The sequence below is a fragment of the Glycine soja genome, chromosome 2 (assembly GCF_004193775.1).
Source record: "Glycine soja cultivar W05 chromosome 2, ASM419377v2, whole genome shotgun sequence".
Lineage (NCBI taxonomy): Eukaryota > Viridiplantae > Streptophyta > Magnoliopsida > Fabales > Fabaceae > Glycine > Glycine soja.
Window position 1 is genome coordinate 19,543,687 of NC_041003.1, and position 16,142 is coordinate 19,559,828.

The following is a 16,142-nucleotide window of genomic DNA, read 5'->3' on the forward strand; positions in this document are numbered from 1 at the left end:
AGCCAACCAATTCCTTGATATAGGCTTGGTAGGGTATCAGCTTGTGATCTCTAGTTTCCTATTCCCCTCTCGGCTGGTGAATCACCAGTGCTAAGTCCCCGTACACCTTGAGTAGCTTGACATTGAAGTCAATTGCTGCCTGGACGGCCAGGGCGCAAGCTTCATACTTAGCCATGTTGTTGGTGCAGTCGAACCCCAGCCTGGCTGTGAAAGGTATACATTGATTGTTCGGAGAGACCAATGCTGCCCCAACGCCATGGCCTAGAACGTTTGATGCTCCATCAAACCACACGATCCACTTGTCCCGGTCCTTGTCTAGCTTTTCCTCAAACAAGGCCATGATGTCTTCATCCGGGAACTCGGGATGCATGGGTTGATAGTCATTGAGAGGCTGCTGAGCCAAATAATCTGCCAAGGCACTTCCCTTTATCGCCTTTTGGGTGACGTAGACTATATCGAACTCAGATAGCAAAACCTGCCACCGAGCGATCCGCCCTGTGAGAGCAGGCTTCTCAAAGATGTACTTAATCGGGTCCATTTTGGATATCAGGCAGGTGGTATGGCTCAACATGTATTGTCTTAGACGGTGGGATGCCCAGACTAAAGCACAACACGTTCTTTCCAGCAGGGAGTAGTTCATTTCAGAGGCCATGAACTTCTTACTCAAGTAGTAGACAGTGCGCTCTCTTTTCTCGGACTCGTCATATTGCCCCAGCATACATCCCATCGACTCGTCCAAAATCGTCATATACAAGATGAGACGTCTTTCGTGCACTAACGGCATAAGCATGGGAGGGTTCATGAGACACTGTTTGATCCTTCCAAACGCCTCTTAACAATCCTCGTTCCAGCAGATGGATTGGTTTTTGCGTAAGAGTTTGAACAAGGGCTCACAGATAGCGGTGAGCTGTGATATGAATCTGGAAATGTAGTTCAAATGCCCCAGGAAACCTCGGACCTGCCTCTCGGTACGCAGTTCTGGCATCTCAAGGATGGCTTTCACCTTTTCGGGGTCTACCTCTATCCCTTTCTGGCTTACGATGAAACCCAGTAATTTCCCTGACTTGACCCCAAAGGTGCACTTAGCGGGGTTTAACCTCAATCGATACTTCCTAAGCCTTTCGAACAACTTCCACAAGTTGACAAGGTGTTCCTCCTTGGTCTTAGACTTGGCAATCATGTCGTCCACATAGACCTCGATTTCTCGGTGCATCATATCGTGGAACAAAGCCACCATAGCCCGTTGATAAGTTGCCCCGGCGTTCTTGAGTCCAAAGGACATCACCTTATAACAGAACGTCCCCCACAGGGTGACGAAGGTAGTCTTTTCCATATCCTCCAGCACTATTTTTATCTGATAGTAACCGGAGAACCCATCCATGAAGGAAAACAAAGCGAAATTGGTCGTATTATCCACGAGGATATTGATGTGTGGCAAAGGAAAATTGTCCTTGGGACTGGCCCGATTCAGGTCCTGATAATCTACGCACATTCGTACCTTCCCATCTTTCTTAGGGACTGGTACAATGTTGGCAACCTATTCTGGGTACCGAGCGACAGCCAAAAAACCAGCGTCAAATTGTTTCTTTACCTCTTATTTTATTTTCAAGGACGTCTCAGGCTTCATCCTCCTCAGCTTTTGTTTTACCGGGGAATACTCAGGATTTAGAGGTAATATGTGTTGCACGATGTCAGAACTCAAACCGGGCATATCCTGGAATGACCAAGCAAAGATGTCTTGGTAGTTCTTTAGCAGGGCCATCAATTCTTCACGGATGGGTGCGGTCATACCCGTGCCTATCTTTACTTCCTTTTTCCCACTGCCAGTTCCTAAGTCCACTAGTTCTGTCTCTTCTTGATGGGGCCCCATCTCTCGGTCCTCCTGAAAGACTATCTTCTCCAACTTCGGGGGAAGTCCCACATCCTCGTCCTCTTTACTCTCCGTCTGACCCGCTTCTCGCTTGAAATCGATGGTCGGGTCCTAGGTATTAGTACCTTCGAGGGACTCATCGTCAGATATGGCGTTTTAAGCGTAAAGAAATAAACATGCAAATGAATGAGAATGGGTAGAGGCGCAGGAATAGATGAAGAAGGATCTTTATATTTATAAATTCAGGAAAAAAAGGCATAATGCCTTAACAAAAGGAAAGTCTAAAGCCTAGGCCCAACCGTAGAGTTTATAAGCCACAAAGGGTTACATTATGCTTGTCGCATAAATGTCCGGGCGCTCCTCCACTCGCTAATTTCCTAGTCGGAAACCCGAAGGGCATGGTCGTACCAAATCCGACCCACTCGGAGAGTCATCCTCGCATATCGCGACAACTTGGCCTTCGTGTCCTAGACCCACACTTATAAAGCTCCTACTGATGTGGCAGGGCGGGGCCCCTTTGACTTGTCGACCCAATTGTGGACTTTGGCCTCTACTCTTCCTTTCCGCAACACTTTTCCTTATGTCTACTTGCGTGGGTTTATAGCCTAATCCAAACTTCCCGCGGTTTCCTCTGGTGCTTACCAGGCTGGTTCTGCCGTAGTTGTTCTTGCCTAAACCCATTCCGAGCTCGTAGCCATACCCCAACATCACCCGGGCCACCATCATTGCTGTATCGGACAGGCAAGGCTGCCCAGAAAGGGAATCTACGGAGGCAATGCTTACTACCTCAAAAGATTGGAAGGCCGTTTCCAATGACTCCTCCGCGGCTTCCACATATGGCATAGAGGACGGGCAACTTACCAAGATGTCCTCCTCCCCCGATACAATGACCAAATGCCCCTCCACTATGAACTTCATTTTTTGGTGGAGTGTAGAGGGAACGACTCCCACCGAGTGGATCCACAGGCGTCCCAAAAGACAGCTGTAAACCGGGTTAATATCCATCACTTGGAACGTAACCTGACAGGTGTGGGGCCCTATCTGTACAAGGAGGTCGATCTATCCCCTCACCTCTCGGTGGCTGTCGTCGAAGGCACGAACCACCATGGAACTTGGCCTTAGATGGGAAGCATTAAACGACAATTTCTCCAACGTGCTTTTGGGCATTACGTTTAAAATGGAACCGTTATCGATGAGTACCTTGGCCACGACGTGGTCCATGCATTTGACTGACACATGCAAAGCCCTGTTATGCCCTCTCCCCTCGGTGAGGATTTCTTCTTCAGCGAAGGCGAGATAGTTGTTAGCGGTGATGCTATTGACGAGTCCTCCAAAGCCTTCTATGGAGATGTCTTAGGCTACATGAGCTTCATTCAAAACCTTTACTAGCAAAGCCCGATGAGGCTTAGAGCCCATGAGCAGTTCCAAAAGAAAGACTCTGGTCGGGGTTTTGTTGAGCTGCTCAATGACCTTGAACTCGCTTTGTTGAATAATGCGGAGGAACTCGCCTGCCTCCTCTAGCGATACTTCTTTCTTGCCACAACCATCCTTTTTCCCCGAAAGACTTTTTACTGGAATATCCTCGTCCGGAGCGGGGATCACTTTGTCACTTTGTTCTTCCGCTACCTTCTCCTTCCTTTTAACGTTTGCGGGTGGTGTTGGTAGGTCAGGGGGTGCGTACACGTGACCACTGCGGGTCACGCCGCTCAGCCCCGTGATATTGGTTACCTTGGCTGACAACGAGCTGATGTCGGTGGCTTCTTCCTTCCTTTCGCTTGGAGGCGCATACCTCCATGAAACTGTGTGGCTATTTTTGTAGGGGAATGGAACAGGTCTAACTACTAATGGGTACTGGGGCGTTTGGGGAGCTGTGTCTCTGGTGAAATATATCACCAAAGGTTTAGGCTTTCTAAGACCCTCCTCATCTATGGACTGCATGCATATGTGCGGCTCCTCACCCCCCTCATTGTCGATTTCCAAACGGCCTTGGTCTATTATCTGTTGCAACAGGTCTTCTACTGCTAAACATGCTTCCATGTTATGTTGCATGCCGGGATGCATCAAACAGGAATTTTTCTCGTGCCCACCACCGTAGATAAACCTTCTGGGAGTCGTCACGTCTTTCAAAGGTTGGACCTGTGCGGCCTATCTGACTCGATGTCATTAACCGCTCCCCCTCCATGATTGGCAAGTAGGTTTGTCTTTACATTGGGTTGGTCCTCTTGAAACGTCAGCCATCCGACTTTTATCAAGCTTTGGACCTTGCGTTTGAAAGCCATGCACTGTTCGATTGAGTGGCCTAGGATTTTCCCATGGTATGCGCAAGTTGTGTTGGGGTTATACCATTTTGGGAAAGGAGGCTGGTAGATCCGTCCGGGAGATATCACAGCCATCTGGTTAGCGACGAGGGATGGTAAGAGGTCTTCATACGCCATTGGGATCGGGGTGAAGTCTTGGATTGGCCTTGGAGGAAAGTTCCTTATCGCGTTGGAACCAGCGCCAAAGTGGGCATTGCCGGCCGGGCGAGTCAGGGTTGGAGTCGTAGCTTAGGGGGTCTCCCTCTGGATGGGCGCAGGCGCCATAGCTTGTATGGGTGCTAAATTGGAAGAGTCCCCGGCGCGAGCTGAGAAGCTCGGGTGATGTTGCACGTACTGATGGGTACCGTGAGAGATCTGTGGTGGCTTGATCCATGCGGGCGCTGAAGTGACGGCATGGGTATCTCCTTCCTTCCTTTTTTCCCTAGTTGCTCCGATCCTCCTAGCATTGGTACTTGTGGAGGAGACGCAATCAAACTTCCCTCTCTTCAAGCCCACTTCAATTCTTTCCCCGGCGAATACCAAGTTTGCGAAGCTGGAGGGCATGTAGCCCACTAATTTCTCGTAGTAAAACACGGGCAAGGTGTCTACCATCATGGTAATCATTTCTCTTTCGACCATGGGAGGGGCCACTTGGGCTGCGAGGTCTCTCCAACGCTGAGCATACTCCTTAAAGGACTCGCTTTCCTTTTTAACCATGTTCTGCAGCTGAGTCCAATCGGGAGCCATATTGGAATTGTACTGATATTGCCTAAGGAAAGCAGTAATCAGATCCTTCCAAGTGTGAATGCGGGAAGCTTCCAGATTAGTGTACCAGACGACCGCGGCTCTAGCCAAGCTATCTTGGAAAAAGTGCATCAACAACTTTTCATCCCTAGAATGCGCTCCGATCTTGCGACAATACATCTTGAGATGGTTCTTAGGACAAGTCGTCCCTTTGTACCTATCAAAATCAGGTACCTTGAATTTTGGGGGGATGACGATGTTCGGTACTAAGCAAAGATCCGCCATGTCTGCGAATGGATAGTCGCCAAAGCCTTCAACAGCTCTCAATCTCTCTTCGATGAGATCGAGTTTCCTTTTTCCTTCCGCTGCCGGGGGTGGTCCTTCTGCAGACAAGAATATTGGTTGTGCTGGGAGACTTTGAGGTTCTCCCGTGAGGTTGGGCTGAGGTAGCATGTTGGGTGTCGGCCCCTCGACAGGGATCGGGGGGTAGAAATCGATGTCTCCTTGGGCATACTCTCTGCGATCCTCGTGAACCTCGTCGGACTGTCGAGGAGGCTCCCTTTCAAGGATGGGGGAAGGGACATGATCCGCGTCATCACGCATGACTGGTGGCGTGTAATTAGGTGGTAATCCGTAAGGGTAAGCCACTCGGTTGTATCCCAGATGGGGGTTGCTGAGGTGCCCCAGTGTGCTTTTTTCTCATCCTACCACGTTTGGGAGAGGATGGTGCACGGTAGTTGGGAGAGTTGGGTCTGCTTCGGCAGCCAAACTAACAGCAGCAGCGGTGGCCACGTTATTCTCCATAAGTTGTCTCATTCCTAGCATGGCATCCATCATGGAAGCCATTTGCTCTTTCAAAGCCGACATGTCGGCTTTCATCTGTTCCTATATCTCCTCTTGGTCACCCATCGTCCTAGATTTGGATCTGGTGCGATAGGGATGCCTTGGGGCGCATTTAGTTATGGCGTTTTTCCTAAGAAACCAAACGTGAGGAGTACGTAAAAAATGAATGCATGCTAGAGATAAAATGCGGGAGTGATTTGATTCGCACTAATTTTTTTGAAGTAAAAACGTGGGATAAACTCATTTTATTCAGAAAGTTATAACTAGTCAAGATCTAAGTGACAATACAAACTTCCTAGCGGTTCCTAATTATATGGGCCATTAAATCTATCATATGCTAACAATAGCTGAGGAGTCCGTGGATCTCCTTGAGGGCGGAGTAGGTGTCCGCCATTGCTTTGTCCTTGGCTAGCAACCGAGGAAGTTCTTGACTCCCATTCAAAGTAAGAGCAAATCGGTCCATCCACATTGTTGCCTCTTGATGTAACGAGTTGATTACCCTTCCCCTAGCCTCCTTTTCCGCGTATACTTGGGCATACTCATCCGCCACTTTGTGCTCGTGGGTCGTGGCTAGATTTAATTCTTCTTGGTACTTGCTGATGATGGCTAACATGTTGGTCTCTATCTCGCATAAATGCTGAGACAAGCTTCTCTTGGACCTTAGGCAAACCTTCATCTCATCCTTCAAGATCAAACTGTCTACTCGTGATTGGTCCCTTTCCTCTCTTTGGAGCTTAAGCTCGTTGTTACTGCCCCCACAGAGCCCCTCGGAATTTGTTTCGGCCGTGTTCTTCCCTACGAGCCCTTTTGGTCTCTTGTTCCAAGGCCTTGGGGGTAGCTATATTTACGTCTCTCAGTTCGGCATTCTCCTTTCGGATCATAAGAGCTGCTGATTTGAACCTTTCTTTGATTGTTTGGGCTTGCTCGAGTTCTGCCCTAAGGGCATGTATCTCTTTGTCTTCCTCTGGTGCTTTAACTTCCACCCCTTTAGTGGTTCTCAAACTCGGGAGCCAATCCAAACCTTGCATGTGGGCTTTCAACAACTTATGGTAGTCATCGATGGGCCCGTTGTTACTGCCCCTAAGTTCCTTGTCCTTCTTTTGCACCATCTCCCATGCCTTGCGAACCTTCTAAAGCGCCCCCACGTTGGTGTTATTGAAACCCCGTGCAATAGTAGGTGCGAGCTCTTCCTCTAGTGGTGCCCCTCTCATAGGGTAGCCAAGTTGTCTTATAGCAAGAATGGGATTGTAACTGATGCAACCCCTTGTCCCCATCAAAGGAACATTTGGAAATCCTCTACACGAAATAAGAACCCCGGTTCTTCCTTCTTTCCAACGAGGGAACCAGTTGACAGATGCTCCTTCTTTGCTTGCTAAGAGTCGGTCCCAATTTGCCCCTCTTTTCTCTGTGCATGAACGGTGGCTTTCTAGCGGGCAAGCATGCCTCACCTCTTGGCAAAAAAAGTGTGAAACCAACCATACATAGAGGGCCAGAGTATAGCAAAAAATCCTTGTACTGCTCTTCTCACATCTTCGGTTGAAGGTGTCATATAGATAAGCTAGTATAGCGACAACCAGGCTTTCCTTGCGATCATGATAGGCGAGAAAAGCGTTGATCGCTGCTAGGTCCACCAACCCATCCACATTTAGAAAGAGGACTCCTCCGAAGATCAAAAGTGCGAGGATGTCTATGAACGGGGCCCATTCGCCTCTACCTACCAAGATTCTTGCTTTTGCTTTTGCCTCCAAACATTTTCTCGATACTCCAACCACCCCATTTTCGACTTGCTTTCTGTGGTCTAATTCCTACGCCGAGATTTGGACTATCTTAGAAATTCTAGCTAAAGAGGGATAGAATCCTGAGAAGAGGTATGGTTTCCTTCCTCCTAGAGGGCATCCTAGGATCTCTTCAAATTCTTCCACCATGGGTGATAGCTGGAAGTCCCCAAAAGTGAAGCACCTCAACGGCTGGTCATAATACTGGGCGAGGGAGGCAATGGCCTCTATGGAGACTTCTGCCATGGCTAGGTCCCAGATTTTACCGTAAGCTTTGCGAAAAGCTTGTCGCTGGAGCTGACCCATCAACTGCCCTAACTCTTTTAGACTGGTGATTCCTAGGCTCTTGACCTTGACTTGATAGAACCTCTTTTTAAGCGGAGGCGCCTGACTCGACCCCATGTTTTACTAAAGTGAAACAAAACCCGGTGTGAATCAAAATTCCGACATCTATCATGGGTGGAATGGATGAATGCATGAAGAAATGCATATGACACAGATGCAATTTATGAATACGGGAGCTCGGGAAATTGTCCCCTTCTTAGATACAATGTTTGGGCAGCATGGCGCCCGACGTATGTATTTAAGAAGGCGACACGGACCCTCTGTCGGTTAGACAAACTGAGGGGATCAAGACTGAACCCGTGCATGATGCATATGCGAAGGGCACAACACGGGGATGTACATAGTACGGCAATATCCACAAACAAATATAAGCAAAGGGGTACATGACACTTAGGACTACATGTATGGCAGTGTAAAAAGTGGCATGCAGCATGTTTGCTCCGTGCCCCTATTTTAGGGACCTACATGTGAGGAAACTTAAAGGGCTTTTAGTGATAATTCCCAAGGTGGTCATATCTCTCTTGATGGTCTCTAGAGGTATCATCCCCTTCGAAGAACATATTGTGGCAGTAGGAACTACTAGCAACAATACGTTATCAAAGAGAAAAACTCTAGATGAGGGTTCACTGTTATCAAGCAAGTCGGAGACCTAGCATGACCACAGATTCACCTCCACTCCTTATGTTCCCACGGACCCGAGTATAGGGCCCCTTTCCAACTCACTGTGTGTGCAAATAGTGTTGGTGTTTGTGTGCATCAAATGAATAAATATTTACCTCATGCACACATTTAGAGAACACACTAAAAGCATCAAAAGGTGTTTATATATACAAGAACATAAGGAAAAAGACAAAGGAAAAGAAAAATAGGGAAGTCATGGTAAGGAAAACACATTGATTGATTGGCCTAACTCTCTAACAATAGTCCCCAGTGGAGTCGCCAACTATCGCAACCTCCCCTTCGGCGGGAGGGCGACGCGAGACTCACGGGTGCGTCTTCCAAGAAAGGAAAATGCACGGAGTCGCCACCAACGTTTATTCGAGGAAAACGTAAAAAAACCGGAAAAGGTGTGGTCTACGAACTTTAAGTGTGAAAGGTTCGGGAGTTGTATTTACGCACGGGGAAGGTATTAGCACCCACGCGTCCGTCACAAGGGACGACATCCTTTAATCAAGTGTGCAAATATGACTTCGATTTGTTTTATTTTCCCTTTTTTACGTTTTTATGCCTTTTTATGCTTTTTGTATTTTTTTATCTTTTTGTGGTCGATAAGGGTGTTTCCCTAGCTCCTACGTATTCCTTAATTGTGATAAGGAAATCAGACCTACGTAGTTCTTTGAGAACTGAACGTTGGTTAAGTTTGTTTTTATCTTTTTTGCAAGATATATTTTGACTTAACAAAAGGGTCATTTAAGGCGTTGGACCATTTAAACGATCTTTTGATTCTTTTGAAAGGAGAGAAAATATTAAGGCATTGGACCATTAACGATCACTTGGTTTTCTAATTTGAAAGAGGTGACAAAATTATATCTACATTTGATAAAAGCAAAGAAGACCATTTCAAGGCATTGGACATCAAAATGGTTTTTTTAGGTGATGACAAAAACTTGATTTGTGAGTTGATTTTTAGCTTTAGTTTCACTTTGGTTATTGGTCAATTCGATTAAGAAAGAAAATCCCAAAGGAAAACATTTGATTAACTTTTTTTTGATTATTTTATTTAAAGATATTTTTTATTATTATATTATTATTTTGCCTCTTTTTGGTTTTAAACGTGGTTACGACGTGAAAGATCGGTCGGATTTTATTTTAATAGAGATTAAAAGATATTACAACTCAAATGACCGGTGGAAATTTATTTTATTTTTTGATTAGGCGAGAAAATGACTTAAATAAATTATTAAAGCACGTCAAAAGGGGGTATGGAAAGCAAATGAAATAAAAACAAAAGTACGCGAAACAAGTGGGGACCACTAAGGACACATAGAATGAATTGAAAGGTTCGATTTTGGGAACATACCGGTTGAAGACTGAAGAACGACAAAGAATGAACGAAGAACGATGAAGAACGATCAAAAACCTTCACGAAATCACCCACAAAAATGTCTCGGAAGCGTTACGGAAGCGCCTCGGCTTGGATTTTCTTCACGGAAACAATTTTTCTCACTAATTTTAAGTGAATCTCAGATATCAGGAGGGTTGAACAAATTTGCTCTGCTCTCTTTCCCCTATTTATAGGGGAAAAAATGGAGGAGGTTGCCGCCTAGCTTGCCCAGGCGAGCTGGGTTGCTTCCACCAGAAGGCACCGCCTTCTATTGGAACATCCTGGAAGGCCCAAGTGGGCCTGATTGCTATTTGCACACCCCTATTTACTAAATACACCCCCCTTTGCCCTTTTTTTACTGATTCTTTTTCCGTAACGTTACGGAACTTTACAAATTATGTAACGATACTTGTTTTCTTTCCGTAATGTCACGAAACTTTACGGACTACGTAACCATCCCCTCTTTGACTTCTGGAATGTTACGGAACTTACGGATTGCGCAATAATGCTTCCTTTTGACTCCTGACATGTCGCGTAACTTCACGGATTGCCTAGCGATGGGTGTCAAGTTCCTCGAAGTAGTCATGTGAAGGTCGCATCCCACCAAACAGATGGTCCCCGAATGAAATTAGGGTATGACAGGATGCCATGAACAACATGATTACGTTGCAACACACTGAGATTAAAGCATCATTTGAAACAAGTACACATGTCGTTGGACATGTTCAGAAAAACCTTATACATGAGGCTGCTTGGAATGGTTTCAAGGTATGCTTTAAATCAGATTGCTGCTGAATTAGAGCGTGTTGACTATGCTGGCAAGAATCCCTCAAGTTGTGGTTGCATGGTGAGAACCACGCTTGGTCTTCCTTGTACTTGTGAGCTATCCAAATATGTTAGTGGTTTCATCCCACTGGATTCAATCCATATGTTCTGGAGGAGACTCAGTTTTTCAGACCAAGGGTTATCTGAGCCCGAGGTGGGCATCAAGGACGTAATGGAAACAATATCCAAAAAATTCGAAGAACTTGATGTTTGTGGCAAGTTTACTCTAAGGACTAAACTTTGGGAAATTGCATACCCTGATCAGAATTCGATGTGTCCTCCTCCAGCAAAGGTTAACACAAAGGGGGCACCGAAGAAAACTACGAGCAGGAACCCAAGATCAACAAAGCGCGATCCATCTTACCGGGAGTATGTAGATGCCTTTGAATCTATGCAAAATAGCAATTCGTCGGTGAGGCGTACTGCATCATCCTCTAAGAAACCGAATCGAAGAATGATGATGCCCATGTTGGACCAGTTTCATCCATTTATGCACAACTTCATTGATAAGATTGTTGATGTCAAAGCTGATGGTAGTTGTGGATATCGGTCGGTTGCCGGTTTATTAGGTACTCTTGGTCGGTGGTCCGCAACCATCTGCTTAAAGAACTTGTCAAATTCTCAAAAGACTATATCAAGTTCTTTGGTGGCACAGAGAGATTTGAGGAATTATGGATGTCACTACTTGTTGATGGGTTAACCAAGGTATGTAATTTATGTATTTGATTTTTAAGACTTTACTTTGAAATTAAGTTTGATGTGTATATTTGTTTCATTCAGGTGACAACGGATAAGTGGATGGATATATCGGACATGGGGCATGTCATTGCATCAAGGTATAACGTAATTGATGTATCCTTGTCTAAACAACAAAACATGACATTCTTTCCTCTTAGAAGTCAACCGCTGGCAAATTCTTCATTGCATCGTATAATTTGTATCAGTCATGTGTATGGCAATCATTTTGTTGAGGTACATTGTAGATATGAAGTGTTTTTTTTTTATATTTATGCAATGAGTTTTGTAGGATTGAGTTAACACTTTTTTTTGCATGTACAACAGGTTTATTTAAAAGAACGTTGTCCCTTACCGCTTGTAGCATTGTTATGGTCTAGCAATTGTCATCCGCAGGCGAAGTCGTGGCCAAATCCATATATTAGCAGAATGCAACATTACAAGAGCTTCGTGATGTTCAAGAGAGACTATGTTGACATAAATGATGATTGAACTTGTAATTTATAATGACTTATCGTTTTGAACATGTAATTTATTTGTTATGTCCACAACAAAATTATTACTTAATTCTAAAAAAGCATGTATGATATATCGTTGTCTGAGTTGACAACACATTGTGAAAAAACGTGTATGATAACATTATCGTCTACATTAACATAAAGCGCGTGAAAGGACCCTGCACAACATGACTACACATGCAGATCTGATGCAAGCTAAAGCATGTCACATCATTGGTGTAGTTGACAACACATACAGAAAGCATGTGCATGCGTATTTTTAATCTTTAAAAAATGCAACACTGATATTAAAACTCATGTATATATATGACACAACCTAACACTGTGAGAAAGCACAAGTTTCAATCTCAACCCAAGTCTTACAAAAAACTATGGCATTCTTGAGAGAGACAAGCAGTCAAACAGTGGTGAACTCCACATCAGGTTTTATTTTTCCAAATAGATCCATTGTTCACAACAACAGTGGTGTTTCCTTTCAAGCTTCCACTCCAGTTCCCATTCAAGTACCTAACATGTGTGATTTTCAAACTTTAAAAACCAGAATACACAATACCCTTAAGCTAACCAACAAGCAATTTTTGGATGAAATTTACTACCGGCAACCTTTCACGTATGCAGGTAATCAATTTCGGTTTCAATGTATGCAACTGAAAGATGATGCTGATGTTAACACAATGTTAATACAATCATGAATTTTCGTTTGTTGGTCCGATTGAGTTATTATGTAGCATTGCTAGACCCCCAGATGGTATTTTAAACTTACTTGAAGCTACTATGACCCCTACTCATGATGCCCTGCTATATTACAATGGGAGGTGGAACATGTCACGCCAAAATGAGTTTGTTGGTTACTCGTTCACAGGAAAAACTCCCAAAAACTTTGACATTCCCACCAGATGTACCATGGATGAACTGAAGGATTTGATCAAGCAAGTTGCGCCTCGTGGGATTCCCCCTTATGGTATTGATGAAACACAAATGGTAAGGCGATTGTGTTTTTGGAAACCAAGTCACCATGAGTATTCAGAAAATTTATAAAATTTGAAATAATTGAACTCAAAACCAACGACGACGTGATGAAGGTGCTCATTGAGTCTAACTACTGGAAAAAGATTGGGCCAATAGAAATTTTAGCTGTTTTCAGTAAACCTGTAGTGCAAATGGAAGACGAGTTGTCCTTGTCGCAAAATTAGCATGTGTCATTTTAGAAAATATAAATACGGATTTTTATCTGAGGAGAAAATTTTTAAAAAATACATTCTTTTAATTTGATAGAATAAAATTATAATTTTTTTCTATGACCCCTACTCATGATGTCTATTTTTTGTTTAATTTATTTTTTTCTACACCCTTTTCAACTTCTTTATTTCAATTATATTTAAAGTTATATTTAAAATTACTTTTTATTAGTTGGTAAACTAAGTTAACTAGACCATTTATAATAATTTACATATACTATAACTAAGTTAACTAGACCATTTTAATAACACGCGTGTATATAGACACAAATGTAAAATATGAGATATGATTCTAGGTTTTTAGGCAAATGGAATACACTATCAATGGAAATAAATAAAACTAACATTACTAAAACCAAAAATACTAATGAAATGGGTTCATGTACAATATCTTTATATACATGGAATATCAATATAAAATATGTAAATAAACTACGCCTGATCTGTGTGCCGCCTGCGTCTAGACCTAACATATACTAGATGGTTCTATGTCACCCTCTTGGTCATCCTGAGGCATTCTTCGATCACCTCATGTGTCGATGAGCCTGGCGCTCCAACCTCTCAACAATCTCATCACAAACTTCTTGTTAAATACAAAACAAACAGATTATACAAATTATTATGCAAATATTGATGTAAATGACGTAAATTATTAGTATTACTTACCACTACATGTCTAGGCTCATCTACAGCGTGCCTCGTAGATGTCGACAGTGCTCCTAGCTCCGGCACGTGGGGGATATCCGTCTATGGGGCCTGAGGGACGACTCGGGGTTGCGGGGCATGACCATCTGGCAGAGGATCTGATGCGTGGCCTGGTGTCATGAAAGGATGCAAGATGCGAAAGAACCAGTCCATGTAGTCACTGGCACAACACACACCTCACTTGCTGGAACGATATGACCCGAGTAGTGCATCCACCTGTCATGTATATCATCATACGACACCCATGAATCGATAGGAGGAGCAGGAATGGTCTGCGTGTATCCAAACTGCCGCACGACCCTCTCTGGTCGATAATAAATAGCAACAGGCCCCCAGCGCAGGAGACCGGAATAGCATGATACCACATGGAAGTCTTGGACCGGTTGGTGCTCCCCATACGGGATCCAACAGACATCCGGAATCTGGAGTCGGTCCAGGCGCTCCCTGTACGCCGGTGTACGTATGCTCTTCACAGTCTTCTTCGTCGCAATCCACCTACACGCACGCGGGGAATCCTCATCGTATTCCTGATCAGTAGTGGACTCTGCGACTGAGGGAAAGTGCTCGTAAATCTAGCACTACAGATGTAACATCAAAATGTTAAACATTAATAATGAAATTCTAACAAAATTTAAAGTTGAACATTGTTGAACCTCAACGAATGAAAAACATATTTGTTACCTACAGCAGTGTGATGTAACCGCCAAGTTGTCACCTGCTACTGATAGAGGCATCGTTCAGCTGGTCGTACATATGCACTAGAGCAGCCACTCCCCGGGCGTACCTCCCGGTCTGACTGAGGTCACGAAGGGCCTCCAAGTACACAACATGCACATTGGTTGCAATCTTGTTAGCAAACAAAGTGCAACCCAGAAGATGAAGAAGATATGCGCGAGCCGCAGCTGTCCAATGACCTGCCTGGCATCGGCGCTCGTATAAATCACGTACCCATTGCAGGCGTACGTACGATCCACGACACTGGGTTATCTCAGCCCTGGCAGACTCTGTAGAGACCATCAATAAGTCCAACAGCATCTGAACCGCATCATCCACGTGCAAGGGCTGAAAGGCGTGCAAGTTGCCAACCATGGGCAGATGCAGAATTGACGAGACATCGTCCAGCATGATCGTGATCTCTCCCACCAGGAGATGGAAACTAGACATCTCCCGGTGTCACCGATCGACAAACGACGACAAAAGTCCCCGATTGCTGGTGTCTACTGAACACACGATCAGAGGACTTAGTCCTATCCCAGCAACGAGTCCCTCTATGGTAGGGACAGACCTGCCTAAACTATGGACCTTCCTCCCATGAGAGGATAACTTCAATCATAAAGTATAATTTACAAGTAACTAAAAATAAATATTATAAATACCTCTCCCATCCATACGCTGCAAGCAACGTGATCCGCATACTGGGTCAGCACGAATGGGTCGCTCAGACCACCCAAAAATCCCTCATGCTCATCCTCAGAAGCCTCTGCGCCTATGTCTGCAGGAATGTCTGCCACAATGTCCTCTACATCAATTGGTGCCATCGGGTCATCCAGAAATACATCAGCCTCAATATCTGGTGCAGGGACCACTGGCTCATCATGCGCCGCAGTGACAGAGACTCGCTGCCTCCGTGCAGATGCGATAGGCCATCGATGCTGCGGAGCATCATTGGAATCATCATGATCTCCTCTGCCCACACCTCTGCCAGTAACGTGACCTAAGGCACGACCTAATCCTCTGGTCCTAACCATGATCTACAAATGAGTATTTGTTAAAATTTGTTGAAGCTCATTAGAAGAATATTTCGGCTCGGAAAGCCGAATTGCTGGCTCAATCGAAGGAGAAGGAGAAAGATTCTCCTACATCATAACATCAAAATGGTGAAGATCTGAGTTGTAACACTTGTTGGACTGATGCAAAATGTGATGATACTCAAGGTTCTATGGAAGAGGTTAAGGTTAAGCAAGAAACCAATTCAATTGGTGAGATTGTTAGGACCGATGAGAGTAATTTGGAGGAGGGTGTTGCGGTTTCAAGAATTGATTTGTTTTACCCCCGACCCACCCCATTTGATTGATTGGGATCAATTTCTTCCAAACCCAAGCCAACTCCATATAATAGCATGTTAAATAAAATTTTAATGGTATTTATAATTAATGTAATATCTAAACTATAGAATTGTAATTGAATTTAGAACTCTAATTCT

At 44.5% G+C, this 16,142-nt stretch overlaps 1 protein-coding gene across 1 annotated transcript; it reads right to left on the reverse strand.

Annotated features, from left to right (window-relative positions):
• Nucleotides 1-14,055: 14,055 nt before the first annotated feature.
• Nucleotides 14,056-15,687, reverse strand: LOC114373541 (protein MAIN-LIKE 1-like). Its single transcript, XM_028331025.1, has 3 exons — nucleotides 15,316-15,687; nucleotides 14,655-15,001; nucleotides 14,056-14,434 (listed from the first exon to the last, which is right to left on the reverse strand). The coding sequence occupies exons 1-3, from the start codon at nucleotides 15,685-15,687 to the stop codon at nucleotides 14,056-14,058; spliced, it is 1,098 nt and encodes a 365-aa protein (XP_028186826.1).
• Nucleotides 15,688-16,142: the final 455 nt, after the last annotated feature.